At 41.0% G+C, this 26,124-nt stretch overlaps 2 protein-coding genes across 6 annotated transcripts in view; both read right to left on the reverse strand.

Annotated features, from left to right (window-relative positions):
* The window catches only part of prkcg (protein kinase C, gamma), a 32,794-nt gene extending 21,364 nt beyond the window's left edge, over nt 1-11,430 (reverse strand). The window contains exons 1-2 of one of the 2 annotated variants that reach the window (XM_008431537.3): nt 4,498-11,430; nt 3,457-3,722 (exon numbers count right to left, since the gene is read on the reverse strand). In XM_008431537.3, the coding sequence (XP_008429759.1) occupies nt 3,457-3,680 (224 nt within the window). In that variant the 5' untranslated portion in view covers nt 3,681-3,722; nt 4,498-11,430. Of the gene's footprint in view, nt 1-3,456; nt 3,777-4,497 lie in introns of those variants that run through there. The other variant, XM_017309404.2, reaches the window with a different exon arrangement.
* Nucleotides 11,431-15,424: 3,994 nt separating this feature from the next.
* Nucleotides 15,425-26,124, reverse strand: part of grin2db (glutamate receptor, ionotropic, N-methyl D-aspartate 2D, b) — a 92,223-nt gene continuing 81,523 nt past the window's right edge. For all 4 annotated transcript variants that reach the window (XM_081597208.1, XM_008431540.3, XM_008431538.3 and 1 more), the window contains exon 16: nt 15,425-25,912. In XM_081597208.1, the coding sequence (XP_081453334.1) occupies nt 22,715-25,912 (3,198 nt within the window). In that variant the 3' untranslated portion in view covers nt 15,425-22,714. The remainder of the gene's footprint in view (nt 25,913-26,124) is intronic.

Consider the following 26,124-nt stretch of genomic DNA (forward strand, 5'->3'; position numbering starts at 1 on the left):
GTTGGTAACACTTTATTTGAAGGGGGTGAATGACGCTGTCATAAACATGACATAACACCTGTCATGAACATGAATAAGCCTTCATGAATATTTATGACTGTTGTCATAAAGCGTCATTCGGTAAATTATGACACTTTTAATACAAAGTTGACATTATTGAAAATGTCTTTGTTATGACAACTTTACATTAACCAAGAAATCATTACTGCTTAAACTTTACCTTTAATAACATAAAGTTACCTAATTTTTAAAATGCAATCAGTAATACTTTTATAACAAATTTATATCAGTAATGATTCATGTTTATGACAGCGTCATGTCAGTCTTATTCACCCCCCTTCAAATAAAGTGTTACCAAATTATTTTTTGTAAAACTGTCAAGGCCAGCTCTTCATCGCCAGGAGTTATAAGTCTTTTTTTTACTTGTTACATGGCATGCTTCACATAATTGAATTAACATTTATTTTCTAGGACAAAAATCTTACAAACTGCTGAAAATATTTTCTAAAATGCAAACTTTAATCTAAAAAACAAAAAACAAAATAAAACACACACACACACACACACAAAAGTTAGTGCTGAAAATATACAATCCTGCTGCTCCTGCTTAATCCATCTGGTATTTGGGAGTGAAATATTTTTTTAGTTCAGCATCACCCACTGAAATAATAATGAGGCCAAACTAAACTCAATAGTTGTACGTTTGGATATTTGAGCTCAGTTCTGTTTCTGTTTTTTTTTTTTTTATCATCCTGACTATGCCAGTTGGGATTAAAATTGACTGAGGTCTTAAAAAACACTTTTCTCAAGTCTGCTGAAATTTTCCGTCATAGTGTGTCTGCCACTTAAAGTCAGCTTAATGAGATCCCAGAAAAAAAGAGCAAGAGTGACCTGACTGCTCTGAAGCTATTTGAGGCATAGAGTAACAAAACCCTTCCCCTTTCTGACCCATCACTGAGCACTGCTAGCCAGCTGGCTGAGAAAAAGCCAGAAATCTAGGTGTTGTGAAACATTTCCCTTCATGAGAAATACAGTCATGGTGGTGCAACTTTCAGAGACGTGCAGGTAAAGCAGCTGGATTAACCTCAGCTTGCTATACTTGTGTTGGACCCGTTAAAAAAAGAATGACAGAAAGGCCTTCAATTCAGAGCAATAAACGCAACAAATAAAGCTACAATGAGCTTTATTTTTTTATTTGCTTAAGTCAGTGTATTTGAATCAAAATAACTGCAACCAAAGGATGTACATTACATTATTTCAAATATGATTCAATTTTGGCACCAAGATTAACTATTGCTCATTTGTTTTAGCTGCAGAAAATAGATCCTGTAATGCAATTTTGTTTAAACTTTAAACAAAATTCTCACCTGTTCTGACTGACAAACCTGTAAATTTGAAACCCATCTCTATATCTTTTCATAAGTTCACAACTTAATTTAATGCTTGTATCTTCAAATCCATCTGGAGTACTGCACTTAAATTGTGAACAGCTCCTCACAAGTTCTCTGAAAGCTTTGAAATATCATTTAACCCTCTGGGGTCCCTGAATTTTATTCTCCACCTGTGTCCCTCGGACACAAAAAGACTTTTTTATAGCTTGAAAGGTAGAATTTTTTTTGTATCAGTATATTTTTTCAGATTTTTTAATAAATACCATTATTGCTTTAGTCCTCAACATACAAATAAGAAAGTTAACAGCACAACTGTACAAGAATCCCCCCTAAAACCTGACCGAATTAGATGCAATTTACAGCAGCATTGTGAAAGTTGTGCAAAAATAAACTTCAAAGAACACATGAATGTGCCAAGAGACCCAGGTGAGAAAAATTTGGAAGCATTTTATGTTCTGAGGAAATTGTAGTTGACTATCCGCTCAATGGACATCAAACATCACCGGCAAAATCTGACCTCATATTTCTACCATCTGTTCTTGAGAAAACCTCAACAGCAGTAGCTGCAAAATGTATTTCATAAAATTAGACTGAACTAAATTACAACTTACATAAAACGGAGGGGGTAATTTTTACATTCAGTATGTTTTTTTTTTAAATTTCATAATACTGAATCACATGACTGAATGATCTCCAGGTACAGCCAATTAAATAATATCCAAGTCAAATGAAGGTTACGCTAGTCACACTGCTAACATGTTATGAATGTTAGAAAAGAAAGGACTGAAACAGGCGACTGTGCTGAAATATTCCTGAGTTTAGTTTTAGGAATAAAAGAAAGCAGAATATCAGATATTGAAATTCCCTGGTTGTAATGACCGTGCATTGTTATTAGGTATGTATGTCACCTCAGTTCATTAATGAGAATGTTTATCGCAATGAGCAATTAGTTTGTTGTTTGTACTGAATGTGAAGTGTTTAAAGGTTTCAAAACAAAAAGCTAAATAATGAATGAAGGAGACAGGAGGATGCAAATGGCACCAGCTGGGGAGTCAGCGAGTCGAGGGTTTTCTGCTTGGACTGAACAATACTGGAAAATGTTGGAATATGCAGCTTTAACAATCTTTTTACATTATTTTAAAGTTTGCATTCAGGGTTCCATGTAATTACTTGTCACATGTGTGTTTAAATTTCCAAATCCATGTTGTTCACTTAGGTGGACAAAAGAAATCCAATTTACAAAGTCCTAAACTGTTCATACACTGCCAAGTTTAGACAGAAAATTATTTTCATTTGACCAAGAAGGTTATTTTAATATATATGTTTGATAGATCAATATAAAACATTATTTATACTGTTCTCAATAATTAATGATTTTTTTTAACAGCATGACACCAATCAAACACTTCTTATAATTGCTGATCACTTTTTGCACATTTCCACTGGTATATTGACAATTGATGCCTTGTTGCCATCACCCTAATCTTTAGGCACTCTGGCTGCTTTCAAACCTTAATATTACTTCCAATCTGAGAAAAAAAAAAACATGATGGTCAAATTAAAAGACGAGTTTTAACATAAACCTACCAGGCAGATAAATAATTTTGGCCGAAAATCTATTATTCAAAGAATGTGTTATTAAAAAAAAATGGAATGAAAGTTTTGGATGCTTTGAAATAAACAAATCCTGGGTGAGTCCATGAATGTGTCATATTTTAGTGTAAATACCACAACATTGTAAAAGTCAATCTCATATTAATTCCTGCTACGTCCTGGCAGGGTTTTGTTTGTGTGAATTTTGTGTGAGACAGCGCATGACGTTCCCAAACTGACTCCTGCATGGAGTGGGCAGCAGTGTGGAGATGTGAACACATCAGGTCAGTGTGGGCAGTATCTCCAGCTGGCAGCTGGAATTGAAGAAAAGGGAAAAATAAAAAAAAAGAAGGTGAAAGCCAGCACTAGATTGGGAGTTGGGACGCCTGAGGAGGCAGCATATGATCTGCTGGGGTGGTTTCTGTGTGAATGTGAAACAGTGTGTGAATTTGTGTGTGTGTGTGTGATTTACCATATAAAGTCGGTGCAGTGGCTGCAGAAGGTGGGCTGCTTGAAGAAGCGAGCTGTGAACTGATGGTCTTTCACCTCGACAATCCTCTTGTGTTTGAGCGCTCCCTTCCTCTGAAACACGGGCACCCTGGGCGGAGGGGAGAGGGGCGAGGGCAGCGGGGAGGAGGGCGATGTGGGGGAGGTCAGTGGGGAGAGGGAGGGGGACGGGGACACCGGGGTGGACATGATGTCTGCGGGATGAGAGAAGAGGAGGCTGAGAGCTGTGCGCTGGGGAAGGTGGGTGGCGGGAGAAGGAGAGGTCAAGGACACGGAGGACAAAGGACATAATAGGTCACGCAGAGACAGGAATGATATTAATGGAAGGAGGAATGTAGGGTAGGGAAAGATCGAGAAGAAGGTGATGGAAGGAGTGCAGAGAGAGCGACAAGTAGAAAGCGAAAGAAAAGAGAAAGGAGAGAGGCACGATAAAGAAGACAGGAAGGTTAATTCAAATACAGACAAAAGTCTCCTGAGAAACTCAGAGAAGCTAAACAATTAGCTCAACTTGCTGTGTGTCCCACATACTGGCTGTCCATCCTGCTGCACCCCTCATTTGCTATGAATACCCGCACCCCCCACCCATACCTCAGTCGTTATGTCAACTACCTCCTGTTGCCATGTCAACAACACCCCACCAGCTGCTCCAGTATTGGAGCCTGCATCCTCTCATCGTCTTCCTGCCTGCCCTTATTAGCAATTAGTCCTATTTCTGCAGAAAAGTTTGGACCAGAATAACATGAGCGCGTCTGCAGGGAATGGGACGTGCGGAGAAAAAGTGCAAAATGGCAAATATTGGATGGAAGAAGTGAGTTGCGTGCTGCTGAATGATAAATGAGATTCAATGAATAAATAAACAAGACTAGTTTAAAAAAAATAAATGAGAAAATGATGATGTCTCAGCAAAGAAGCAGTCAAAAAAGATGAGTGGAATTAAAAATGGTCTAGTGATACAAACACGTGATGGAGAATACTAAAGATGTGCACCAAGCTGTACTTAAAATACCTTAGTTTGTAAGAAAATCCTTGCCAAAAACAGTCGTCCCCTCTTCCTGTCCTTGACTCTTCGTCTGAATGCCTTCAATTGAAAATCTGGGGTGCACCTGTAGCTGGTCAACTCAAACAAGAAAAAAAAACAACAAACTCCCAAGAAAAGAGGTAGAGAAGCCAGAAAAAGCAATGGCTAGGAGAGGAAAAGCAGCTCAAGAAACGAAAACGAACAACATAACTTGAAATGAATGCAACAGGCAACTGGAGTGGTTCAAGATTTTAAAGAAGCAAACACAGGATTGAAGTGGTATATATCCTTTAACCCAGAGGCAGGGTGAGTGGGAGTACGAGATGGAGAGGTGGTATTCTCTTTCCAAGATTGATTCGGTTTTTACGAGGAAGAGGATGAGAGATGGAGAGAGAATAAGAGAGAAAGAGAGGGTGGAAAAAGTACAGGAAGAGAGAGCGAGAGAGAAAGAGAGAGGAGAAAGATTGAGGGGAATAGGCGGCGATTCATTTTGAAATCTGGGTTACTTCTCTCAGGAGAGGGTGAGGGAACCACAGCAAGGAGGACGGAGGAAGCAGAAGCTGCCATTTTACCACAATCAGTACAGTATGGAAATTTAAGTGCCAACTGGTTCCCCACTTCCTATCGAGCCAAACAGGAGGGGGAGGAGGAGGAAGAGAGGAAGAGCTCCGCTTGGACCAGAAAGCATCCAGCAACAACAGAGGCAGAGAATCCGAGGAATGTTCAATTTGGTTCTGGTCTAAGCTTGGATCTGAATGACAAGACGATCAGCAGGCCTGAGGAATGAGCAGTGGCAGCGTGTCTGCTGCATATCAATGATCTGAGATCAGAACAAGCGGTGACATGATAAACACAACAGTGCCCCACTCTGCACTGAAACCAGGTCAGCCGAGCCGAAAGGGAGCGGTAGCTTCCTTCTGAGGGGGGCTAGCGGGCGATCGATCGTAAATACACACACACAAACAAAAAAAAGAAAATGTTACAAATAAGGTCATCAGTCAAATAAGTCTAGCATTTAATGGGAGGAGGAGAACAAGATGTAGAGAGACGTTAGCAGTGGATGGAGGGGATTAAACTTTTAAATATTCTGTCCTTTTGAAATCCAGACAGCAATTTGAATGTATTTATTAAGGTAGGGTGGAGGGAGTGCATTAAAAATTATTGTTTTGAAGAGAACTATTGATAACACACTTGTCACACCTAAAGGCTGTGGGCCAGTTTCCCTTCCCAAGGCACTGGGAATCTTTCTAAAGGCCACAGCAGGAGATTTCAAATAAACATATGTCCTGAAAAAGTTCAGATTCAAAATTCTGAAAAAAAAACCCCTCAGAAATGCTTCACTGGACTCAAAGAACCCGCTCTCTGTGCGCTCCAACCAGGGAAATGTTATCACGGGAAAAAGCTAAATGCTGCTGACAAACGGGGGTGATTCAAACTATTAACAGTCAGAAGTAATATGTAGTGAATAATAATAATAATAATAATAATAATAATAATAATAATAATAATAATAATAATAATAATGTATTGTTTTGTTCCCAAAGAAATAAATTTAAAAATTTTTGGTGACAAAATTTGAAAAATAAGGGTAAAAAGTAATCTGAATGTCTCTCCACATAAAAAAATAAACCAAAAATGTACAAGATTAAAAGCTTATGCCGCTCCTCTGGATATTTTTTTTAAGGTAAGAGATAATTCCTGCTCTCTATGTTCAGGTCTTACGTCTTGCAGAGGTTACCAGCAGCAAATCCACCATCATACTCGGCATCACGGAGCAGAATGGCAGAGGTTCAGATTGAACACCATGTTGTTCAATAATTACAAACCCTGCTGATTTCAAGCCGTCGCATGTGCTTTGGGCGACTAACACTGAAACCCAAGTAGATCCTGTCGGCTGGTGAGCTTTAAATATGGCAGCTTTTCAGTAATTGTAGTGTAGCCACCCGACACCGGGGTCTTTGAGGAAACTTGTTAAGGTCCAAAAACCAAACGGAGGAGAGTTTTAATGTTTACATTTAACTCAACAGAAAAAACAATCCATATTTTCCACAATGTCAATTTCTTTAGGCCTAAAGAACTTAATGCTTTCAAGCTGTTTTGGACCAAATCATATTTTAGTCCTTACAGAGTGAGCAAAGGTTTGCCCTCTCAATGTCAGAAATACAAACACACACGCACGCACGCACCCACCCACACCCACACCCACACACACACGAGTAATCACTGTCCGTGCTCAGATGTGGTCCTCAGCAGATCCTGCGAGACGGGAGGAGAGAGGCAGGCGAGCAGGAGGACGACGGGGTGGATTGGTGTGGGACACAGAGACTGAGAGAGGGAGCGAAGGGTTGAAGGTCTAATTAATGGAAATGTAGGTTATTAGTCTCCTGATGAGGACACAGGCAGAGAATTAATTAACAATTATAATTAGCAAGATTGTTAGAGAGCAAAATGGTGTCATCCAGAAAGATAAGGATGAGTTTGCGTGCAGAAATGTGTGTGTGTGCGTGTGTGTGCATCAAAGGCTATCGCTGAGTGCCTGTGGATGAAAAAAAAAAATGAAACAGCTGTGTGAACATGCCGTGTCTGACAATGATATGTTATTTCAGCATTAGTCATGCAGAAACAGCAGCTGATTGGGCATGATAGGGGCTTTCCTGCACACAGACCGTCACCAAACGAGCCGCCTTTACTGACATCATTTTCTGGCTCATAAGACTCTCTCTGTCTCTCTCGCTCCATCAGCCTTATCTTGGATTAGTCATATACTTCCTCTTTTGTCACAAACAAATGAGGAGGATGCATATGCATAGTGATGCACAGGGAAAGGAAAGAGTGACGTGGTCACAAAAATACAAGCTGGGGTTCTGAAGTTAAACGGCACTTCTTCCGAACAAAACACAAAAAGCTTCCATTTCGTCTCCAGGCGAGATGAGTCAGCACTTGTGACTCTAAAGCTTCTGTATCGGGATGCTTTTGCATTCCCAACGAAGCGTGGATTCCAGTGTTTGATCATAAAAGCAAGTGGTGAGCTGGTGCACAGCCAGCCAGTGATGCATTAAACAACAAAAAGCACACACTCAGCAAAAACGCACTAAAACAGCCAGCCCGATTAAAAGCAGTGACAGGGGCCTTCAGGAAAGCAAGGATAGATGAATTAATAAAGCACCATTAAAACTAAAGTGTCTCTAAATTGCTCCTTACCATCAGCCTCCATTCTTTCTTTTCTGGTCTGCAGATGGCTATTTTATTATTTCTGACCACGGCTTAATGAAACAGAAAATTCTGCCCTGATAGAATCTTTTTTTTTTGGACGGGGGGAGCAATCAAAACTTCAGCAATTACGTGCATCTATTATCATGTAACGAGCGCTCATTCGCATCGAGCTGCTGCTTCAACCCGGCAGGCTGGCTTTCTCCTCCAAAGAAATTAAGGTAAATTGACTTGCCTAACTGTTGTTCTTGGAATCGGGGGAGAAGTGGTGTCTGTGGTAATCATAACTGTCTATTAAATCTGTCTGCTCTGGACCAAAGTAGCTCGGTTTGCCAGTTTATCACGTTTTTTTTTTTTTTCTGGTAGGGAGTATTTCTATTTGTTTTGTTAATGAAGAGTGGGGTCTGTTGTGTTTTTGGAAGAGAGCAGCCAACCTCAAAGCCAGTCAGATGAGACATTTGGCAGGCGATTACGGTCTGTCAACATGGACTACAAACTCTCAGTGTGGAAGCAAATATGCCTGCCCTTCATATTTGTTTTACTGCTGACCCGCCTCTCAGCGCAACAGAGGCTGGAATAACAAGGCTGAAAGTGGAAGCAGTGTACAAAAATGAGAAGCAATTGTGCTAATCAAATCAGCTCTGTGAAGATAAGGATGTCTAATATTTGCAGATAGTTGCTATATAACAATTCTTGGTTTTCAGTTTATCATGTTATCCCAGGTAATAATTTGGGTTTGTTATTACATCTTTTAATGTCCTAATTTTGACATCTGCACTCTTAGCGAGGTGCATTGCCATTTTCTTCACAGCTAATGTTTAGCAAGACAGATTTGTTTTCTTGCAAAACTGCATTCTGGTTTGTACAAGTAATTTTTATTTTATTTTTTTTCAAATTCGGCATTTCCACTTAGAGTTTAAGCCTGTTTCACCCTTTATGTTGACCGTGTGATCAACTCTGCCTATTGCCACTGTTGCTAATGTTCGGTTTCTGATCCCGTATTTTGCAACACGTGGTAAATTGAACAGGTTTATTGTGTGATAGAGAAACAAAATGTTATTGAAAATTAAAAAACAAATCAGCAAAAGAAGCTGAATTTTTTTTTTTTAAACAAACTAAGCATCACACTCTTCTAAGTAATCTTTTACAATTGGATACACAGTCAGTCGTAAATTGGATGATCATCAAGCAACTTTTACAACAACCAATAGCTACTCTCCATACTGTTGTCACAACTAATTGAATAAACCAAATGTTGGGCCAGCTTATTGAAGCTCACCTACAGCAACACCTGTTGGAACAAAACATCTGCCATTGTGAAGAAGAAGAAGAGAGACTGAAGCATCCAGAATGTCACTGGGAGATAAAGTATAAAACCAATGACATGTAGTCTTATTTCATTTCACCTAAAAGCTACAGAGTTTTCAAGCACCCGTGGCATTCATTGGATTAAATTTAATGAAATACTAGACTGGAACTCGGCATTGACAGATTCCTAATCTTAAGTAACTTAGACTGGTATATGATTCACTTTGCAGGGTTTGGATGTCAACAAACCGCATTGAGATAGATTCAAAGAATACAAATGGCACAAGGCTGATGAAATAAATCCAGACTCCTACCGCTGGATGAACAGTGGAGCTGTGACCTAACCAAGTTCTTCTCATAGCAGCAATGGCAATAGGACAAAAGATGAAATACTCCCTCTGCTCTGTCTCACTGGGCTTTCCTCTCACTAGCAGTTCTTCCTATCATAAAGATAGACCCTTATCTATTCAGAAAACGCAACTCTTCGTTACTGTTGCAATGGCCTGCTTTTCTCTTCTTGTATTTTTTTAAAAATAACACCGATGGTGTTACTCGGCTGTTCAGGCTGACTGGCACCGTTTGCAGCCTAAGCAGCTGTAATTGATCGCTGTTTGGTTAAGAAAAATGGCAACAAGCTTAACAACTGCATCATGCAAAAGGACAAAGATGATTGGTTGGCTCTGGTGTAATCATTTTTAGTTAATTTGTTTTATGTGGCTAGAAAAGAGCCTAGCTGGAAAAGTCATTAGCCTCACTCTACTATGAAGACTTTATTCCTCTGTTTAAAAGGTCACTCTGACATAACTTCACCTATGTAGCGTCCTGTTGTAATAAATTACGTAAAAATGGCCAATTTAACCAACATTTATGATACATTCACACATTATCGTTTAGACAACAGTGTAATAAATTACTATATTATGGGAGTGTTCTAAAAAATGTTTCTAAACAGATAAATTGTAGTTTGAAACCAAATTTTAAACTGTAAAATTAAATGTGTTCTTCATGAGCAAAATAACAAACAGCCAAAATATTCTTGGGGGGGATTTAACTGAAATTTAGTCCCATTTATATATATGACAAAATAATTGACTACATGCTGAAGTAGTGTAACTAACTTGAAAAGCAATACTGTGATATTGTTAATTTATAACAAGTTATTATATTTTTAGCTGTATTGCTTTCAGTTTCACATAATCCAAAATAGGAGTTTATTATAACTTATCTTACCTAACTTTTAACTTATTCAAAACCCAAGAAACTAAAACAAGAAGCCTGTCTGAGCTGAGGTGAAATCTTATTCGAATTAGCTTTTGAAAGATCCAAATGCAGGCAACCAGGAGTGGGCAGACAGGCAGGTGGTGGTACCAAAAACACAAAACTTTAATAATTAATCTGAGGCACTGAAGGTCCAAAGACAAAATCAAAGAAATGCCGAGAAGACGGAGTCTGTAGCACAGAGGATCTGAGGACTGGCTGAGAAAGAGCAGTGAGAGGTGAAGGGAAACAGGTGAGTTGATTGAGAATATTCAGCAGGAGGGAAACTGGGGAAAACAGAACAAGAGAAACTAGGAAACAAGGAGAAGCTGTGGTAAAAAAAAAAAAAAGGAAAATCAGAAATCGAAATAAAAACAACATGAACAGATGTAACAGATGTAAAATAAATAAATTTGTATTTCTTGTTATAAATTATTTGCACAAATTTTCTTTCAGTTTTTCTTTCCACTAAACTTTGAAATATATGCTTGGATACAGATCTCTACACACAGTCAGCTTCTTCAGGTTTCCGGCGAACGTATTCTGTAACCTTTCCAGTTTTGTATGTTTCCTACACAACTTTATTTGATATGATGTTGAATTTGTTGTTGTGCAGAACTTTTTTTTTTTTTTAAATTGCATCAATTTTCACCCCCAATTTAGATAATCTGGACTTGTCTTGATATCTGATACCTTTCATGTCATTTTTATAAGATACTGTTAAAGTTAATCCAGTTTTTTCTTGACTTCAATACAAAACAAAAAAATAAAAATAGACTAAAAGTCAGCAGCTACTTCTAGTTCTTTAGCATGATCATGGAGTCATAAGCTGTCATATTTTATAAGATAGGACTACAATCTCATGAATCATAAATTATTTACTTTATTTTTAATAAGTAGATGTTTTCACCCCAAAATGTTATTTTTGCCATCTTTTATTTCATTCTCTATCACAAGTTGCAATATTTTTTCTAAAAAGAAAAGAAAAACTAACCATAAAAAGTTATAGGTAGAACAACTAATTAAAATCTTGAATTCGTTTTTGTGTGTAGTTTCTAGTTTAGGTGTCAAGTACTACATAATTCTGAACTTTTACAATCAAAATAAAAAAATTAAAGAATCTGTATTTTGTGTAGGTTAATTGAGTCACAATGTGACCAAACTAATTGTTTTAGATGTTAAGTTAAAGCTTATTTGGCTTAAACAAATGAAAAAAAAAAAAACACAAATGAAAAAAAAACCAGAAACAAAAGTCTGCATCATGTTTAATGATTCATAGAAAACACAGACTCACATTTTTGGCTCAAATGTCCATAAAAAATTAAAGCTGTTATTAAAACCTGGACCAGAGAAGGAAATTATGATTCTGGCCTTTATCAACATAAAAATTCTTTCTGTTACTAACATTTGGTCAGATTCTGACGATATAAACGGTGCGTTTAAATTCACAGCCAATCCAGAAGGTTGCTTATATAAATACACCAGCCATGCACAGAAAACATATCACAGTCAGCATCACACTAAAGAAATCTTAAAGCATCAACTGTGGGCTGCTAAAGCGTCTGCTGCAGGAAGGAAGAGGATGTTGTGAACAAACTGCGCTTGAGGGGAAGGATGAAAGCGAGAGGGCAGGGGAATTCAGGATAACGGGGGCGATTGGATAATGAGGCGAGAGGAGAACAAGGTAAAGTCTGTGGATATCTTAATCTTCATCCCAGTTTTCTAGGATGAAGTCCCGTTGGGCAGCTGGCACACACACACACACACACACACACCCACACACACACACACACACACACACACACACACACACACACACACACACACACACACACACACACACACACACACACACACACAGACCACAAGACAAACAAGGGAGAATCATAAATAATTATAGTGGCCTAGATGTGGTGGTAATGGAGGAAACTAAAACGTATTTTAAAATCTCTCAAATGAGATTTCAAAACAGAGAATGTACAAACTGGGTTTTCAGTTATCAAGGCTTTATGGAGTTAACAAAATGCAACATCTGGCTACAGTATTTAGAGAAATCAACAACCCTGAAAGCCCAGCATAAAAGTCACATCAGGCATTATGTGACAGACATTTAAGGCTACAGTTACTGTGAAAATACGTAATGTTTCTTTGTGTAGTACATCATAACCATGGTCGAAAGACTTTCAGTTTTCCTGCTCGCTGATGCTGCTTAGCACGAATGTCGTCATACATGAAGCTATTACCATCACTCACAATGTGTACCCTCATTGTTTTTCCTTCCTGATGAAAAAGACTCCTGGCTCAGAGCTGCTATAGGAGCCAGAGGTTTTAAGCTAATGTAGAAAGTAATCCTGGATCACTGCTTATGTATTTTTTCCCCTCCTTTCTTCTCAAACCCCCATCTGAACTGTGAATTTGGACTGAACAAAGTTCTAGATACCAGAATATGAATTGAAAAATAACATCCACACACACGCACACTTGAAATGTTTGCTCCTCACACACAAGTGAATTTGGTGGTATCAGCTGTGCCTCCGTTCGGTCATTTATCTCTGGCTGGGGCCCAGTGAGGCTCGTGTGAAAATAGAAGAAACAAGAGACTGGATATGTAGCTTATAAAAAGAATGAGATGAAAGGATGCTTGGATGTTTCCCTCCCCACCCCCCCAACTCCGGAGATCAAGCTGATGAGCTGCAGACGCCCGCGGCCCTGCACACGTGATGAAAATGAAACAGAACGTGATTTTCACATGTGCCGAGTGCATGAAAGTAAAGTGTGAGTCAATATAATCTGACAGTTATAGAGAATTTGGAAACATTTCAGAAAGATAAACATTTGTACGTGGAGAAATGCCTACATTAATCATGGGCAGTTTGCCAAAGGGAACCAATGGAAGACATGGTATAAAATAAATCAACAGAATACAGTGGAAAAACTTGCGTCTCTGAGACTGCAAGGAGCAAGCTGTAGCAAAAAAAAGAACAGTAAAACATGATAAAGAAGAACACAACTATAACTTGAAAGATGAAGGGTGCGTGCGGCTGATTCCTGGAACAGATGGAAGGTGCAGAGGTGCAGGAGGACGAAGCCACAGCACCGCATAGCAAGAGACAATCCGTCGAGATAAAATTAGAGAGACAAAGACAGAGAGAGAGAGAGAGAGAGAGAGAGAGAGAGAGAGAGAGAGACAGAGAGAGAGAGAGAGAGAGAGAGAGGGTGTTAAGCCCTGTGCTGCAGGCATGCGTTACAAATCCCCAGGGAACCGGCGGCAGATCACTACAGAATCAATCTGCTGCACCTCAGCAGGAATGCAGCACACACCGGTCACAAGAGTGTGTGACTTCATACTGTATCTGCTTTAATGCATATGCTATGTGTGTGTGTGTGTGTGTGTGTGTGTGAGTGTGTCTGTCAGAGAGAGGGAGGGAGAAAGAGAAAGATTCATTGGAAGTGAGGTGACAGAGTACTTGGGGATGCAGTAGCAAGGAGGAAAGTTGGAGAACAAAATGATCAGATGGAAATCTGGAATATTGTGTATTGACATAAGTCTGGTTTTCAGATGCCAAAAAACTCCATTTCCATTTGTTCAAACAATTTTGCAGTAGTACAAACACCAGGGAAATGCCCAGCCGTAATAGCATTCAATAAAGAGATGGTTTTATATCCCAGACGAAAACGTTTTGGGATGCGACATTCCAGAACAAAATTAAAATACATTTTAGAGATGCTAGCTCAAGCTGGTAAAAGAACACAATGAAACAAGTCACGCATGGCAAAAGTACAAAATCTTAGCAAGTAGTTTTCTCTAGTTTCTAGTGCAAATATTTTAGCATATAAAAATTGTAAGAAATTACTGACTTAAAATAAGCTCCTATATGTTCCTGAAAAGTTACTTGTTCATTAGTTTTGTCTTACATCAAGAGTACGGAAATGTTGCACTCGAAACTAGACCTATGCTACTTGGCAAGATTGTGTTTTTGCAGTGATGTTCGACATGACTGAAAAGCTACTCAAACAGGAGGAAGACTTGAAAAGTAAGATAAAAAGACAGATTACTGTGCAGTTTGCAGACACAATCAGGGACAAACACTTACACTCTGTAGTCCGATGACACAAAAATGCAAGTGTTTGGTTATGATACCCATTGCAAGCCTGAGGAGACTATTCCAACTTTCAAGTGTAGGAACGACGACGTCGCTTTGTTGCAGGACAGACTGGTGAAACAAATGAGGAACATGTGGAGAAACATCTCATGCCCGCCTCATGCAATGATACTGAGCTTGTTTCTTTTATAAAGGTTCTGAGAAATTTGTCAGAGTTCATGGCATCAAAGACTGAGCTGGAAACGGCTCATCGTTGGATTTTCAAACAGGAGAATTGTTAAGATCACGTGTCCAAATCAAGGCAGGCAGCGTTTATCCACTAGACATTTTATCAACCTCCCTTTTCGACCATTTCAGTCTCCAGCCTTAAGTGAACCTGTGAAGTGCTGTAAAGATGAGAGCATAAGAAATTATTTAAACAAATACTAATACTTAATATGATCGTTTTCCTCCTCACAAAATAAATGTACCTGAATTAAAGGTTTTATTTTTCTAAATCTTCCAGTTTGGGTTAATGTTGCTGGAAAAGGTTAATTTATTTAAGATGTTTATTTCATCTCGACTAGAGAATGAGGGCACTGTACTCAGAAAAATCGCATTTAAAAAAAACAACAAAAAAACACCACATTCATCTACGTTTCCCTCTAAGAGTTGTGATGGATCCTAATGAAAGTGATCTAAATCCCTTTTGGGAGATTCGAGAATCAGCTTATCTCCCACACTCTCCTATGATTATCATTAGAGAAAAAGCATAGTACTGACCTCTGATCAGTGTTTGGGGAGCCTGTGATCCAGCTGCCTGTATCTCAATCTTATTAGAGCGTTAAGTCATTATTGCATGTACACACGGAGGCCTCACAATGCAATTAGCCATTCACCCATCACACTAACAAAGCATGGCTAATTAGTGGATCGCAGGCGCAAAGGGAGCAGAACAAAACACATTTAAGATCCCCTCAGCACTCTGGCTGATTACGAACTCTCAGGTATGTATTAGACATGTTTTTGTACTGGATAGAGCTGCTTTTTTACATACATACATACATACATACATACATACATAAATTTTTTTTGGGGGGGGACGAGAGAGGGGGCCATATGACAGATTAAAATAAATACATTTGTTCAACAAAGTAAAAGCCACAGATGTTTTACTCTCATTAGTAAAACGTGTGGTGTGGTGTGTGTGTGTTTGTGTGTGTGTGTGTGGTGTTGCATCCATCAAGATGTTGAGATGTTTCTGACTTGGTCACTCACTGCTCAGGCTGAGAGCGCTTCGGTCTCTTTGAGGGGGGGAAAAAAAAACAGAAATAGATTATATTTGGTCCACTCTTGCAAGATCAAAGAAAAAAAGTCTGTCAAGAACTTGGAAACATCTGAAAAATCTTGCTACAAGCATGCACACATACACACGGATATGCAGGCACACTGTCATAACACCACAAAAACAACTCTTTGATTTCCCTGACATTCTTTTTTTTTTTTTGTCTGAACGACTAACGGCTTGTACAGAAAATACCTTCTCAAGGTTAACAGGCGCGTTCAACCACACTCTGCAGAGACGCATTCACAAAAACTCTTACTCATAATTGCATGTGACAAAAGAAACGGAATGAGACACGGCACCACTACCAATCATTAGAGAGAATCATATTTTATGAAGCAATTCTCAGGAAGTAAGTGCAGCACTGACCCTCCAGCCCCACCCCAGACAGACAATGTCAAATAAACTAACACATTTGAAATAGGGCAAAGACCAGACCAGTCTGGGCTAGGAGCGACATCACCCTTCTAGCAACCCGCCGTAGCAACCTGTAAGTAGGCCTGTGGTGTTGGCAAGGTTACTAGAGCAAAACTGGGCCTTGTACGATGGGGAGAGCACACGCTGCTTTCTGTGGGGAGATATATGTGCCCCGCTCACAGCAACTGCAACAGAGTAAGCTTTCTGCAGTGCAGCATGCACGCCCGAGACCTGATAGGTGCTACGTGTGATGCTCCTATGTTTCCTTGATATAGTTCATGGCTAGTTCAGCCTATGAGGACCCTGTTTGAGTTCTGGAGCACCACACATATTGGTTAACAGGTCATGGGCCGATAGAGAGAGAGAGGGGGGGATGAGCTTAAGGCTGCATTAGGATCTCTTAGGAACTCTGGTCCTTCACTGACCTGCAGCGCACTGTTCTAGACTGGACTGGACGGTTCAAAGCTTCCCTTTTGACCAAAGAGATAATCTAATCAGTCAAAGCATATTACAACAGAAAAACATGAATTACAGAGAAAGCAAGACAGAAATGGAAAACAAATAGATTTTGACAGCCCTAAGAGAAACTGATGTATGAGAAAAGGCAAGGAAAGACATCAGACGAGAGTTATGTAAAAACACAGACGACTCCAAACAAGCGGTGTATTTATTGTGAAGGTTCTCAGCCCCTTCAGGTGGACTAAATGTTACTCAATGGACACTGGCAAAAAAAAAAAAAAAACGAGTTGATATGGAATGATTTTTAAGCTTCTGCAAAGCTCACATGGACTAATCAAACCACACGAGACTTTGATTTCAATTGCAGCTGAGTGTTAAAAGAGGTTGAGGATCCTGGCTGATGTGTTCGTTATGTAGTAGCATGCATGCACTGCAAAAGCGTGTGTCTGCATTTTAGAAACTGTGGGAAATGAAAAGCAAGGAAAGGAGAGCGTCGCAAAGTCAAGTCGACTACAAGTCGACCGCTGACTTGTGCTCATGCAATAAATCATGACTTTGCTGAATGTGAAACAAAGTTAAAAAAAATAGAATAAACACAGGCTAACTTGTAGAGACATGTTTTAGTCCATCTGTGATTTAAAAAAAAATTTCTGGAATAACATGCAAGACAGCATTAACTAACTAAACATAATTTTATAAGATTCCAACCATCTACCACCTTCCATGCATGCCCAGTCCAGTCTAGATTTGTATATTCAGCAGAAATGCTGCTGTTACACTGCCTTGCCAAAGTATTCATAGCCCTTGAATCATATTCTGCCATGATACATCTGCAAACCTCAACATGTTACACTTGGAGTTTATCTGACTGACCAACAAAAAGCAGTGCATAGTTGACAAGTGGTTACAAAATGTTTACCTGATAGTCATGGCCTGCTTTTGTATTTAGCCCCCTTTACTCTGATAGCCCTTAATAAAAATCAGTGCAACCAAATGCCTCAGGCCTAAGAGGTTTGTCAGAAAATATTTATAAACAAACATCACCACAAACACCAAAGAACGGACTAAAACTTCACACACTGCCCACGCTGTGACACATGGTAGTAGCAACATCGTGCTTTTCTTCAGCAAGGATACTGAAGCTGGTCAGAGTTGATGGGTGTAAAAGGTGTCGGAGGCTGCAAAAGACTTGAGCTTGAAGTGAAGGTTCACCAGGACGACGACCCTGAACATACAGATAGAGCGGTTTGGATCAAAACATACATGTTTGAGTGGCCCAGTCAAAGCCCAAATCTATATCCAATTGTGGCAAGACTTGAAATTTCATGTTCGCAGACATTTTCCATCCAATCTGGCTGACATTAAGCTATTTTGCTAAGAAACAAGGGCAGAAACCAGTAGAAACATACCCCCAAAAAATACTTCTCTGTGGTAGCAGTAAACTGGGTGTTATTTCAGGATATCAGATTAAAAAGGACAATGAAAAAATGCACATAATTTTTAGTTGTAAAAACATGTAAAAAAAAAAAAAAAACACTTATCCCGCTCCTTTGACTCACAATTATGCACTGCTTTTCGTGGGTCTATCAAGCATTATATATTCCCATTAAAACTAATAGCTGTTTGTAGTTGCAAAATGTCAGAATATTCATGGGGTAAGAATATTTTTGCACTTCAGTTTTGGTATACTTCCCCTCAGCATGCCTTTTTTCAATTTTGCTTCGTCTTCCAATTTACCAATCTCAACACTGCTCAAATATATTTGACCAGTGCGCTGGACAATATGAAGAACTTTATGCTGTATGACCTAAAACTGAGGCCCCACTTGCTTGCTGGTGGTGTGGTACAGCCCAGACTTGCTACAGTGGTGTGGTCGTCAAATACACACGTCAGTCACATCAGTACTAGTAACATTGTTCATGAATTGTTTTATCAATCAGTGAGTTGATCGTCATCATTGCCATCATCAACAATCAGTCCAAGAGGAGCAAGAACACAGTATCTACTGGTCTCTGTTTTTTGCTAAGTGAGAGACAGACAGAGGGATGATCTGATTTAAAAAGAACGCGATCCAAAACAAAAGACAGACAAAAGTGGATGGAGGAGTTAATTGACGAGGAGATGCGACCATCATGTGACTGAAATTAAAAGTGGATGGTCCGTTGGTTGTTAATAAGACAACCAAAGAGAAGAGAAGAAGAGCAGAAAGCAGAAGAAAAAACAAGAAAATGTAATGTTAGGTAGTACTAGAGGTGTGACGGACTGATAGCCATAGTAGATACAGATGAATAGAGTTTTTGACTTTTACTTGTCTTTTTTGTCACAGGCACTAATGTCTTCACAGTCATATAGGAGGAATCAAAATTCAAAAATGATTTCAGTGTCTAGAATCGCTACAAAGCTAAAACATTAAAACTATTTCATCTAACACTTCCTCCAAATATACCAAACTGAACTAATATATATATATATACCTGTATGTATATATATGTATATATTTATTTGTACATATATTTCTTTATAGATAAATGATAGAATTCAAATGATGATTGAATACAATAAAATATCTCAGTTAAATCACAGTATAACATGGTACATTCTCAAAAACATAGTATATTTCAATATATTCTTTTTTTTGTCAGCATAAAATTAAATAAATAAAAAATAAGCCAGAGGGTTTTTTAAGAGTCATTTGTGTTCATGCAGTCACAGACTTAAGTATTAGTGCCTCAATAGAAATCAATAATGCTCAATGACACACCAGGTTGAAGCCCTGTTAATTGGTTGAAAATAATTGTGTTCGATGACACAGGAAACAGTCGGGCTGTTGCCGTGGTTTCCGCTGCTGGGGTGCAGAGCAGAGCAAGCTTATTATCTTACCAAAAAGGTGGCTGTCCTGGTTTCCTAGTATGCCTACAACCCAACCTAAACCAACCCTCAAACTACAAATCTCAACAATTTCATTCAGCGAAACATGCAGATAGTCTGGGACTTTTTCCAAATGATGGGAAAACAGCAAAAGCATTTCTCTAAAACACATCGTTTCAAAAACTGCCCCACATAGAGGCACAAAAGAAAAGCAATCCGTATGTAGATAAAAGGTATAGTCTGGCCTCTAGAAGGGCAAAGGAGTGGGGAAAAAAAGGGAAAGTGAAAAGGTCGACTAACCCTCCGATCTGTGACGACATGCACAAACACGATGCACAGCCCCTCGCAAGGCAGGTCATTTCCCTCCCCCCTGTCCCGTCCTTTGAGCCTTTATAAACAGCATCCAAAAAAAAGAAGCTACAAAGTAAGTAGATGTTCTTTTGCTACATCAGTTTGACGCTACATTCAACTACAATAGACGAATGGCTGGGCTGTGGCTGGTCTTAGTGTGAGACATGAAGTAGATATACTAAAGTTAAGAAAATAGCGCTGGCACAGCTAAAAAGTAGATGGCTTGTGGCACAGAAGGTACCATGCTACATATCACTACCCTGTCTTGAACATGTAGCATTTCTTTTTAGAATTTGTCAACTGAAGTCGAGAGCTGTAAATCTTGGCCCTATTACTCTAACTTCAGTCATTTTTTAAGAAGATATATTTCCTGACATTTCAAAAGAAAAAAATCCGCATCTGCAAAAATCTAATCGAAACCGCTGTAATAACTATGCATCTCCAACAGGAGGGAATAAGGACATCAAGGATAACTAAACTAAAGTTCAAAATAAGAATAACCTGAGCATAAACTAAAGAAGGGCTAACCTAAAAAATACACCTAAACAATTACAGGTCATGTCTTCTGTGAAGCTGTTTACCCATTCCTCTCAGTTACATTTGACATTTAATGGAAGCAGAGTCGAGACAAAATGAGACTGATATATTTATATATGACATATTCCATTAGAAAAAAAAATGCTCCACTGCCTTTGTGTTTTTTTTTTTCTTTTTTGCACAGAGCAGGTGCAAAGTGGGCCCTGTTGCAATGCTTAAAAGTCACTATTTTTTCACGAAAAGCTCTCTTTGCATGTGGACGGGAGGTGGAGAAACAGAAAAACATCCAGGTTAGCGTGAGGTGAGGCTTTACTAGTTACATACTAACTACAACTGAAGATATGGTTCATTTTATCTCTTGGGTCAAACAGCTTATCTTGCTTAAATCAGACAAAAAGCAAACAGAATGATGTGCCATTGCATCCCTGTCATATTAAAGTTGTGAATATTGCTTTAGGTCAAATAGCCATCTAATAATCTTGACAATGCAAGTTAGCATCATCATCAACTGCATTCAATGAAGGCTCAGCTACTGAGTATGCACCTGGAAACATTCACAGTAAGTCGTTCTGCCTTATTTGCCAAAAAAAAAGATATAAGACAAAGCACATGACTACCTCAGCATAAGTGTCTTGGTATTTTACTGTTTGACTCTTGGTTACAGTGAAGCTTATTTGTTACACCAGCAACATTTGTTATCGTTACGCGAAGAGCTATATCAGCAAAATATGTTACCTTAAGATTGTGCATTTACACTTGTGGCAACACGTCTTAAAAAATACAATGAGGAATTGTGCTTCCGATAATCCATCATCCACCGGCTCAACCAGGACACAGAATGGTGGCAACATATATTAAAATCTAAAGAGGGCTTGAAAATGTGTTGGAATAAACCCTGACTGGACACTTTCACAGAACCAATTACTGTATGTCCAAAGCTGCACCCTCTCTGCTATCTGTAATGCATCTACAAATACTTGAATGATCTTCAGCTTCCTGCACCACAGTTTCAAAGACTGTATTTAAATATTATGCAGCCATCTAGTGCCAATTACAGATATTACACTAATCATCTCCTGAATTCACTTAGATTAGGCTGAGTTAAGAGTTGTTCGCATATGGAGAGGAAAAAAATAGGATTTTGTTGAAGTTCAAAATTTGGGTGAAATTTCAGCACTGCTCTGGAAATCATTCCCACCTCCAACACTAGCCACATCCAGCCTCCTACTTATTAAAACACTAACACAGTCAGAGAAATATATTAATAGAATAAAAAGAAGGGGCTAGGGAGAGAGGTCTGAATAAAAAATAAATATATAGACAGACATGAAAAGAAATTCTGCTACATGTCTTTTCTTCATGTTGTTATTCCTCTTTTGATGAGTTTGTTGTTCAAAATCTTTAATACTTGGTAATATTTTTCCAGTTGTACCAGAGGTGTCGTGACAAGCTCCAACACAGTAGAGAAAAAGAAGTTCCTGTTCAGTCTGACTGGTTAAAAGGGTATCTAGTAAAACATGACATCATATAGATGGTCCTGGGGTAGAGCTAGATGGGTCTGATGGTGTCATGAGGCCTAAAGGCAAATAAGTAGCACTGTGCTCACCGTCCATTGAAATGTGAGCAGGCAGAAAGTGAACAAGAGGTGACTGCATTGCTTATCTTAAAAAAGGGAAGAAGACACCAAGAAGCAGTCCACCAGTCCAGGTCAAAAGCCATCAGCCAATGAGGACAGGAAGCCAGATGATGACCAAACACTGGCATCTTTTGAGAGAAGGTGGGTCTCTCCTCATTCCACTCAAAGCCAGAGGGAGGGAGACGTTTTGAGCATATCATGTGTGTTTTCGTGTCTGATTGCGTGCATGTGTGTGTGGGTGTGTGTGCACGCATGCGTGTAGGTGTGTGTATGTGTGCAAACATGACATCATTACTCACAAGTTGGAGACTACTGTTATCCACAGTTGTGATTTGGGGAGGGGAGAAGGACCGAAGATGACATCACAAAGCTCAGTTCTGAGCATAAGAGAAGTTCTGGGGTCGAAGTCCCCGGTGATGCAGCCTCACCTTCACTCTCTTCATCGTAGGAACCATCCAGATGGATGTAGCTCACCCTGGTGTGGCACCTCACTGTCGCCCTCATAAGAACGCGTACAATGGAGCGGGTGGCAGTAGCGTCGCTCTCACCGAGAGTATTGTTAGCAACAGAGTCTCTGTCCATGTTTGTTCCTGTAGTGATGCTTGCTAACCGATTACCTAAGGTCACCAAGGCAGCCATTTCTCTGGTGTCGCCCCTGTCTCCAGCTGCCATGGCGCCGAGGTTTTCAGCAGCACTGGTGCTTGCTCCCACGTCTCCCTCTCTCGTCTCCCCCTGTCATACCTCACTCTCCAGGCTGGAAAAGTGGGCTGACCCTCGACGTGAGCACAGGCTCTTGGCTTTGAGTGGTAGGTGGGGAGAGTAGAACCTCCGTGGCTGAGGTACAGAGCGCAGTCTCTGATATTGGAGTTTGGCACTGGCTGAAGCCTGAGCCGGACCAGCCATCCCTACCCCCGCTGGTGGCGAGACAGAGGCTGAGGAGGGTGGAGGTACGATGGACATGGGGAGCGAGGTGGGTGACAAGGATGGCTGCTGCGGTGGTGATGGTGAGGGCTGTGGCTGATGGTCTGTCGGCTGTGTGTTGAGGCTGAGGTTAGATTGGCTGCCTGATTTGGCTTGACTGGGATCTGGTTTGGGAGGCAAAGGTTTGGGACGAGAACCCCCGCTGAAGCTGTGGCAGTGGGGAAGAAGCTCTTCTTGGCTATGGGAAAGTGCTGATGCTCTTCTCTTGGAGTTAGAAGTTTGTGAACGGCCATGGGGATGTGGATAAGGATGGGGCTGTGGGTAAAGGCTGCAGGAGCACAGAGTTGACCGTCCTCCCTCATCCAGTCTTTCCCTGCTTCGTCCTTTTCTCTTTCCGCCGCCACTCTTCCACTTTTTTTCTCCCTTCACAGGAATTTTGTCCATGGACCAGTATCGTCTAGGTGGAGGGAAGGCTGTTGGGGGTGGTGGCCACTGTGAGCCCAGCCCTCCACTCCCTCCACCAGACGCCCAACCTATTCCTGGCCCAGATCCCCAGAAATCAGCACCAATCCATCCTTCTGCCCGAGTTCCCAGTAACGAATCATCTCGACTATTGATGCTTCCCCCTTTCTCTCTGGAGGGATAGGTACCAAAGAACCAGCCTCCTCCACCTATGCCTCCAATCCCAGTGCCAGTGCCTCCTGCACTTTCTTCCCAGTATCTTTCAAAACGACCAAATTCTCCTGAAGAACCCTCATCCGAGTAGCTGTCCTCCACCCTTCCTCTGTCCCGTTCAGATTCAGAGACAGCCCCTCTACCTACCCTCCTTCCCCTGTCCTCTCCCCGCTCCCTCACTCTGTCTCTCTCTTCTTCATCATCATCGTCGTCATCATCGTCGTCATCATCATCATCTGAGTCCCATTCATGGAAAGACAGCCCTTCTCTTGTCTGTGCTTTCTCTTTTTCATAATGCATTAACAAAGGACGCCTTTCACCAACTCTACCACTATCTTCTCTGTCAATCCCGCCGCTTTTTCGCCGCTTGGATGATGGAAGAAGTGGGTGGAGGGACACTGGAGTGGTATTGGAGTTATCTCCTCTTCCATTCATCCAAAATTTAACAGAAGCAGGAAACTTATTAGAGTTGGAGTAGCGCTTATTGGGGGTTCGACGTCTATGAGAGTGTGAGGATTTGGGACGCCTTTCCCTGCTTCTCCCACTGTCCTCCTCATCCCTGTCATTGCCATCTTCCCCCCTACCTCTTTCTCTGTCTCCTTCCCATGAATCTCTCCCCTTCTCTCCAAATGTGCTCCCATACTGGGCAGAAAAAGAAGAGTAGTCTTGTATCCCTTCATCTCTTTCTCTCTCAGCTTCCCCTTCCCTCTCTTGTTCTACATCGCCTTCTTCCGGCTCAGATCGTTTTCCCCCAGTAGACTTTTTCCTTTTCTTTGTTTTTAATGCCTTCTTCTTTTTCTTTTTCACCTTCCTTCGCTTTCTTTCTCTCTCCCGCTCTCTTTCTCTCTCCTCTCTCTTTTTTCTCTTTTTGTTCTTTTTCTTTTTCTTCTTTTCTTTCTCCTTTTCTTTCCTCCTCTTCTTTTCCCTTTTCAGCCTTTCAGCTTCTCCACCTGTTCCTCTCCTCTCCCTTTCGCTCCAGCTTGCCCACCACTCTTGAAGCTGAGACAGTTGGCTCCCGCCTCTTTCCCTTTCTCGTTCTCTTTCTCTGTCACCCCAAGATGTGCGTGGTTTCCTGGGGGGAATTGGTGGTGGCAAGCGCCCGTGGCTAAGGGAACGTGGTCGAATGATAGAGCGCTCCCTCTCTCTTCCCCTCCCAAGGAGAAGACTCGACTCTTCTGTCAGATCTTCATCGTCGTCGTCGTCCTCTCCATCAATTCCTCCAGTCCTGTCTCGTGTGCTCCTGGAGGAGCTGTAAGAGTAGGTGGGAGAGGTGGAGCGGGAAGATGAGGCAGATGACGACGTTGACGTTGATGAGGTGGTTGACGTGGAGGATGAGGACGTATAGTGCAAAGATGCAGAAGGAGACGGAGGAGTATAGGAGGGGCTCAGTGGAACTGGTATAGGAAGTGAAAGTGGAGGAGAAAGCGGGCGGGTCCTCCTTCCTCCTCCTTCCCTCATTCCATCTCTTGCTCCTCCCCTTCGCCCCAGAGGCAGAATGTTCTCATAAAGTGGCCCCCCAGGCTCTTTGGGCTTCTTGGGCCTCCGCTTTCTCCAGAAGGATGAAGGGAGAGGGGGAGAGGGATGTGGCAGTGGAGGTGTAGGAGGTAGAGGGGCCTGACTCTTAGGAGGCAACCTGGGGGTGCCCAGAGGTTTAACAGGCCCTTTCCCCTGACCTCCACCGCCACCTCCCACCACCTTCTTCCCCACCCCATGATCCATGCTCTTCTCTGAATAGAAGGCCACACTCGCTGGAGGGGGCTGGGGGTGGCCCCTTGGCATAGTCTTGGGGGTCTGGGACCCTGCTTGCTGATCCATGCAGGATCCCAGTCCCTCAGGGTCAATGGGACCATAATATCTCTTATAGCCATCGAGTCCCCCACCCCCTCCAGCAGCTGTAGCCCAGTTTTGTGGAACTTTCTGAGCAAACGGCCCCATGTCAGTGATGCCCCCTCTTACAGCCAAGGGGTTGGTGGCTGTAGCAGTTTTAGGCAACCTCCAGCGATCCACTACTGCCAACCTTCGATCTGGTCGAGGCAGGAAAGTGGAGCAAGGGAGGGGGGCACCAGCAATGGGGGGGTTAGAAGAACCCAGAGCTGACCCAGAATGTACCACAGTGGGAGGAGAGCCTGGTAGAGGTGTTTTGTAGACAGGCGGTGGTTGCTGCTGTTGTGGTTGTTGCTGCTGTTGCGCCATTGCAATTGCTGGGTTGGTCACAGTTGTTGAAACGACATGTGGCTGTGATGGAACAGTCACCATTGCGGTGTGGTGGTGTGAAGGCAAAGATTTAGATCCACCTGGTGCCGTTTCATCCTCAAAACTGCAGCAGCTGTACATGCCCTAAGAGACAGAGAAACAATGACGTGTTTACTTCTAAGACGACACAGATCCACAAACTATTGCCTAAAATATGACACATAGCTGCAGTCTATATACAGAGCTTTAGTGATGGATCAATAGGAGTTGAACTAGTAAAAATGGAAATAAAATACTGTTTTCAATACATCTTCTAGTTTGAACTAAAGTCTGTTCTTCACATTTTTCTAAAAACA

This window comes from Poecilia reticulata, chromosome 16, assembly GCF_904066995.2.
Source record: "Poecilia reticulata chromosome 16, P_reticulata-male-v2, whole genome shotgun sequence".
In the NCBI taxonomy this organism is placed as follows: Eukaryota; Metazoa; Chordata; class Actinopteri; order Cyprinodontiformes; family Poeciliidae; genus Poecilia; species Poecilia reticulata.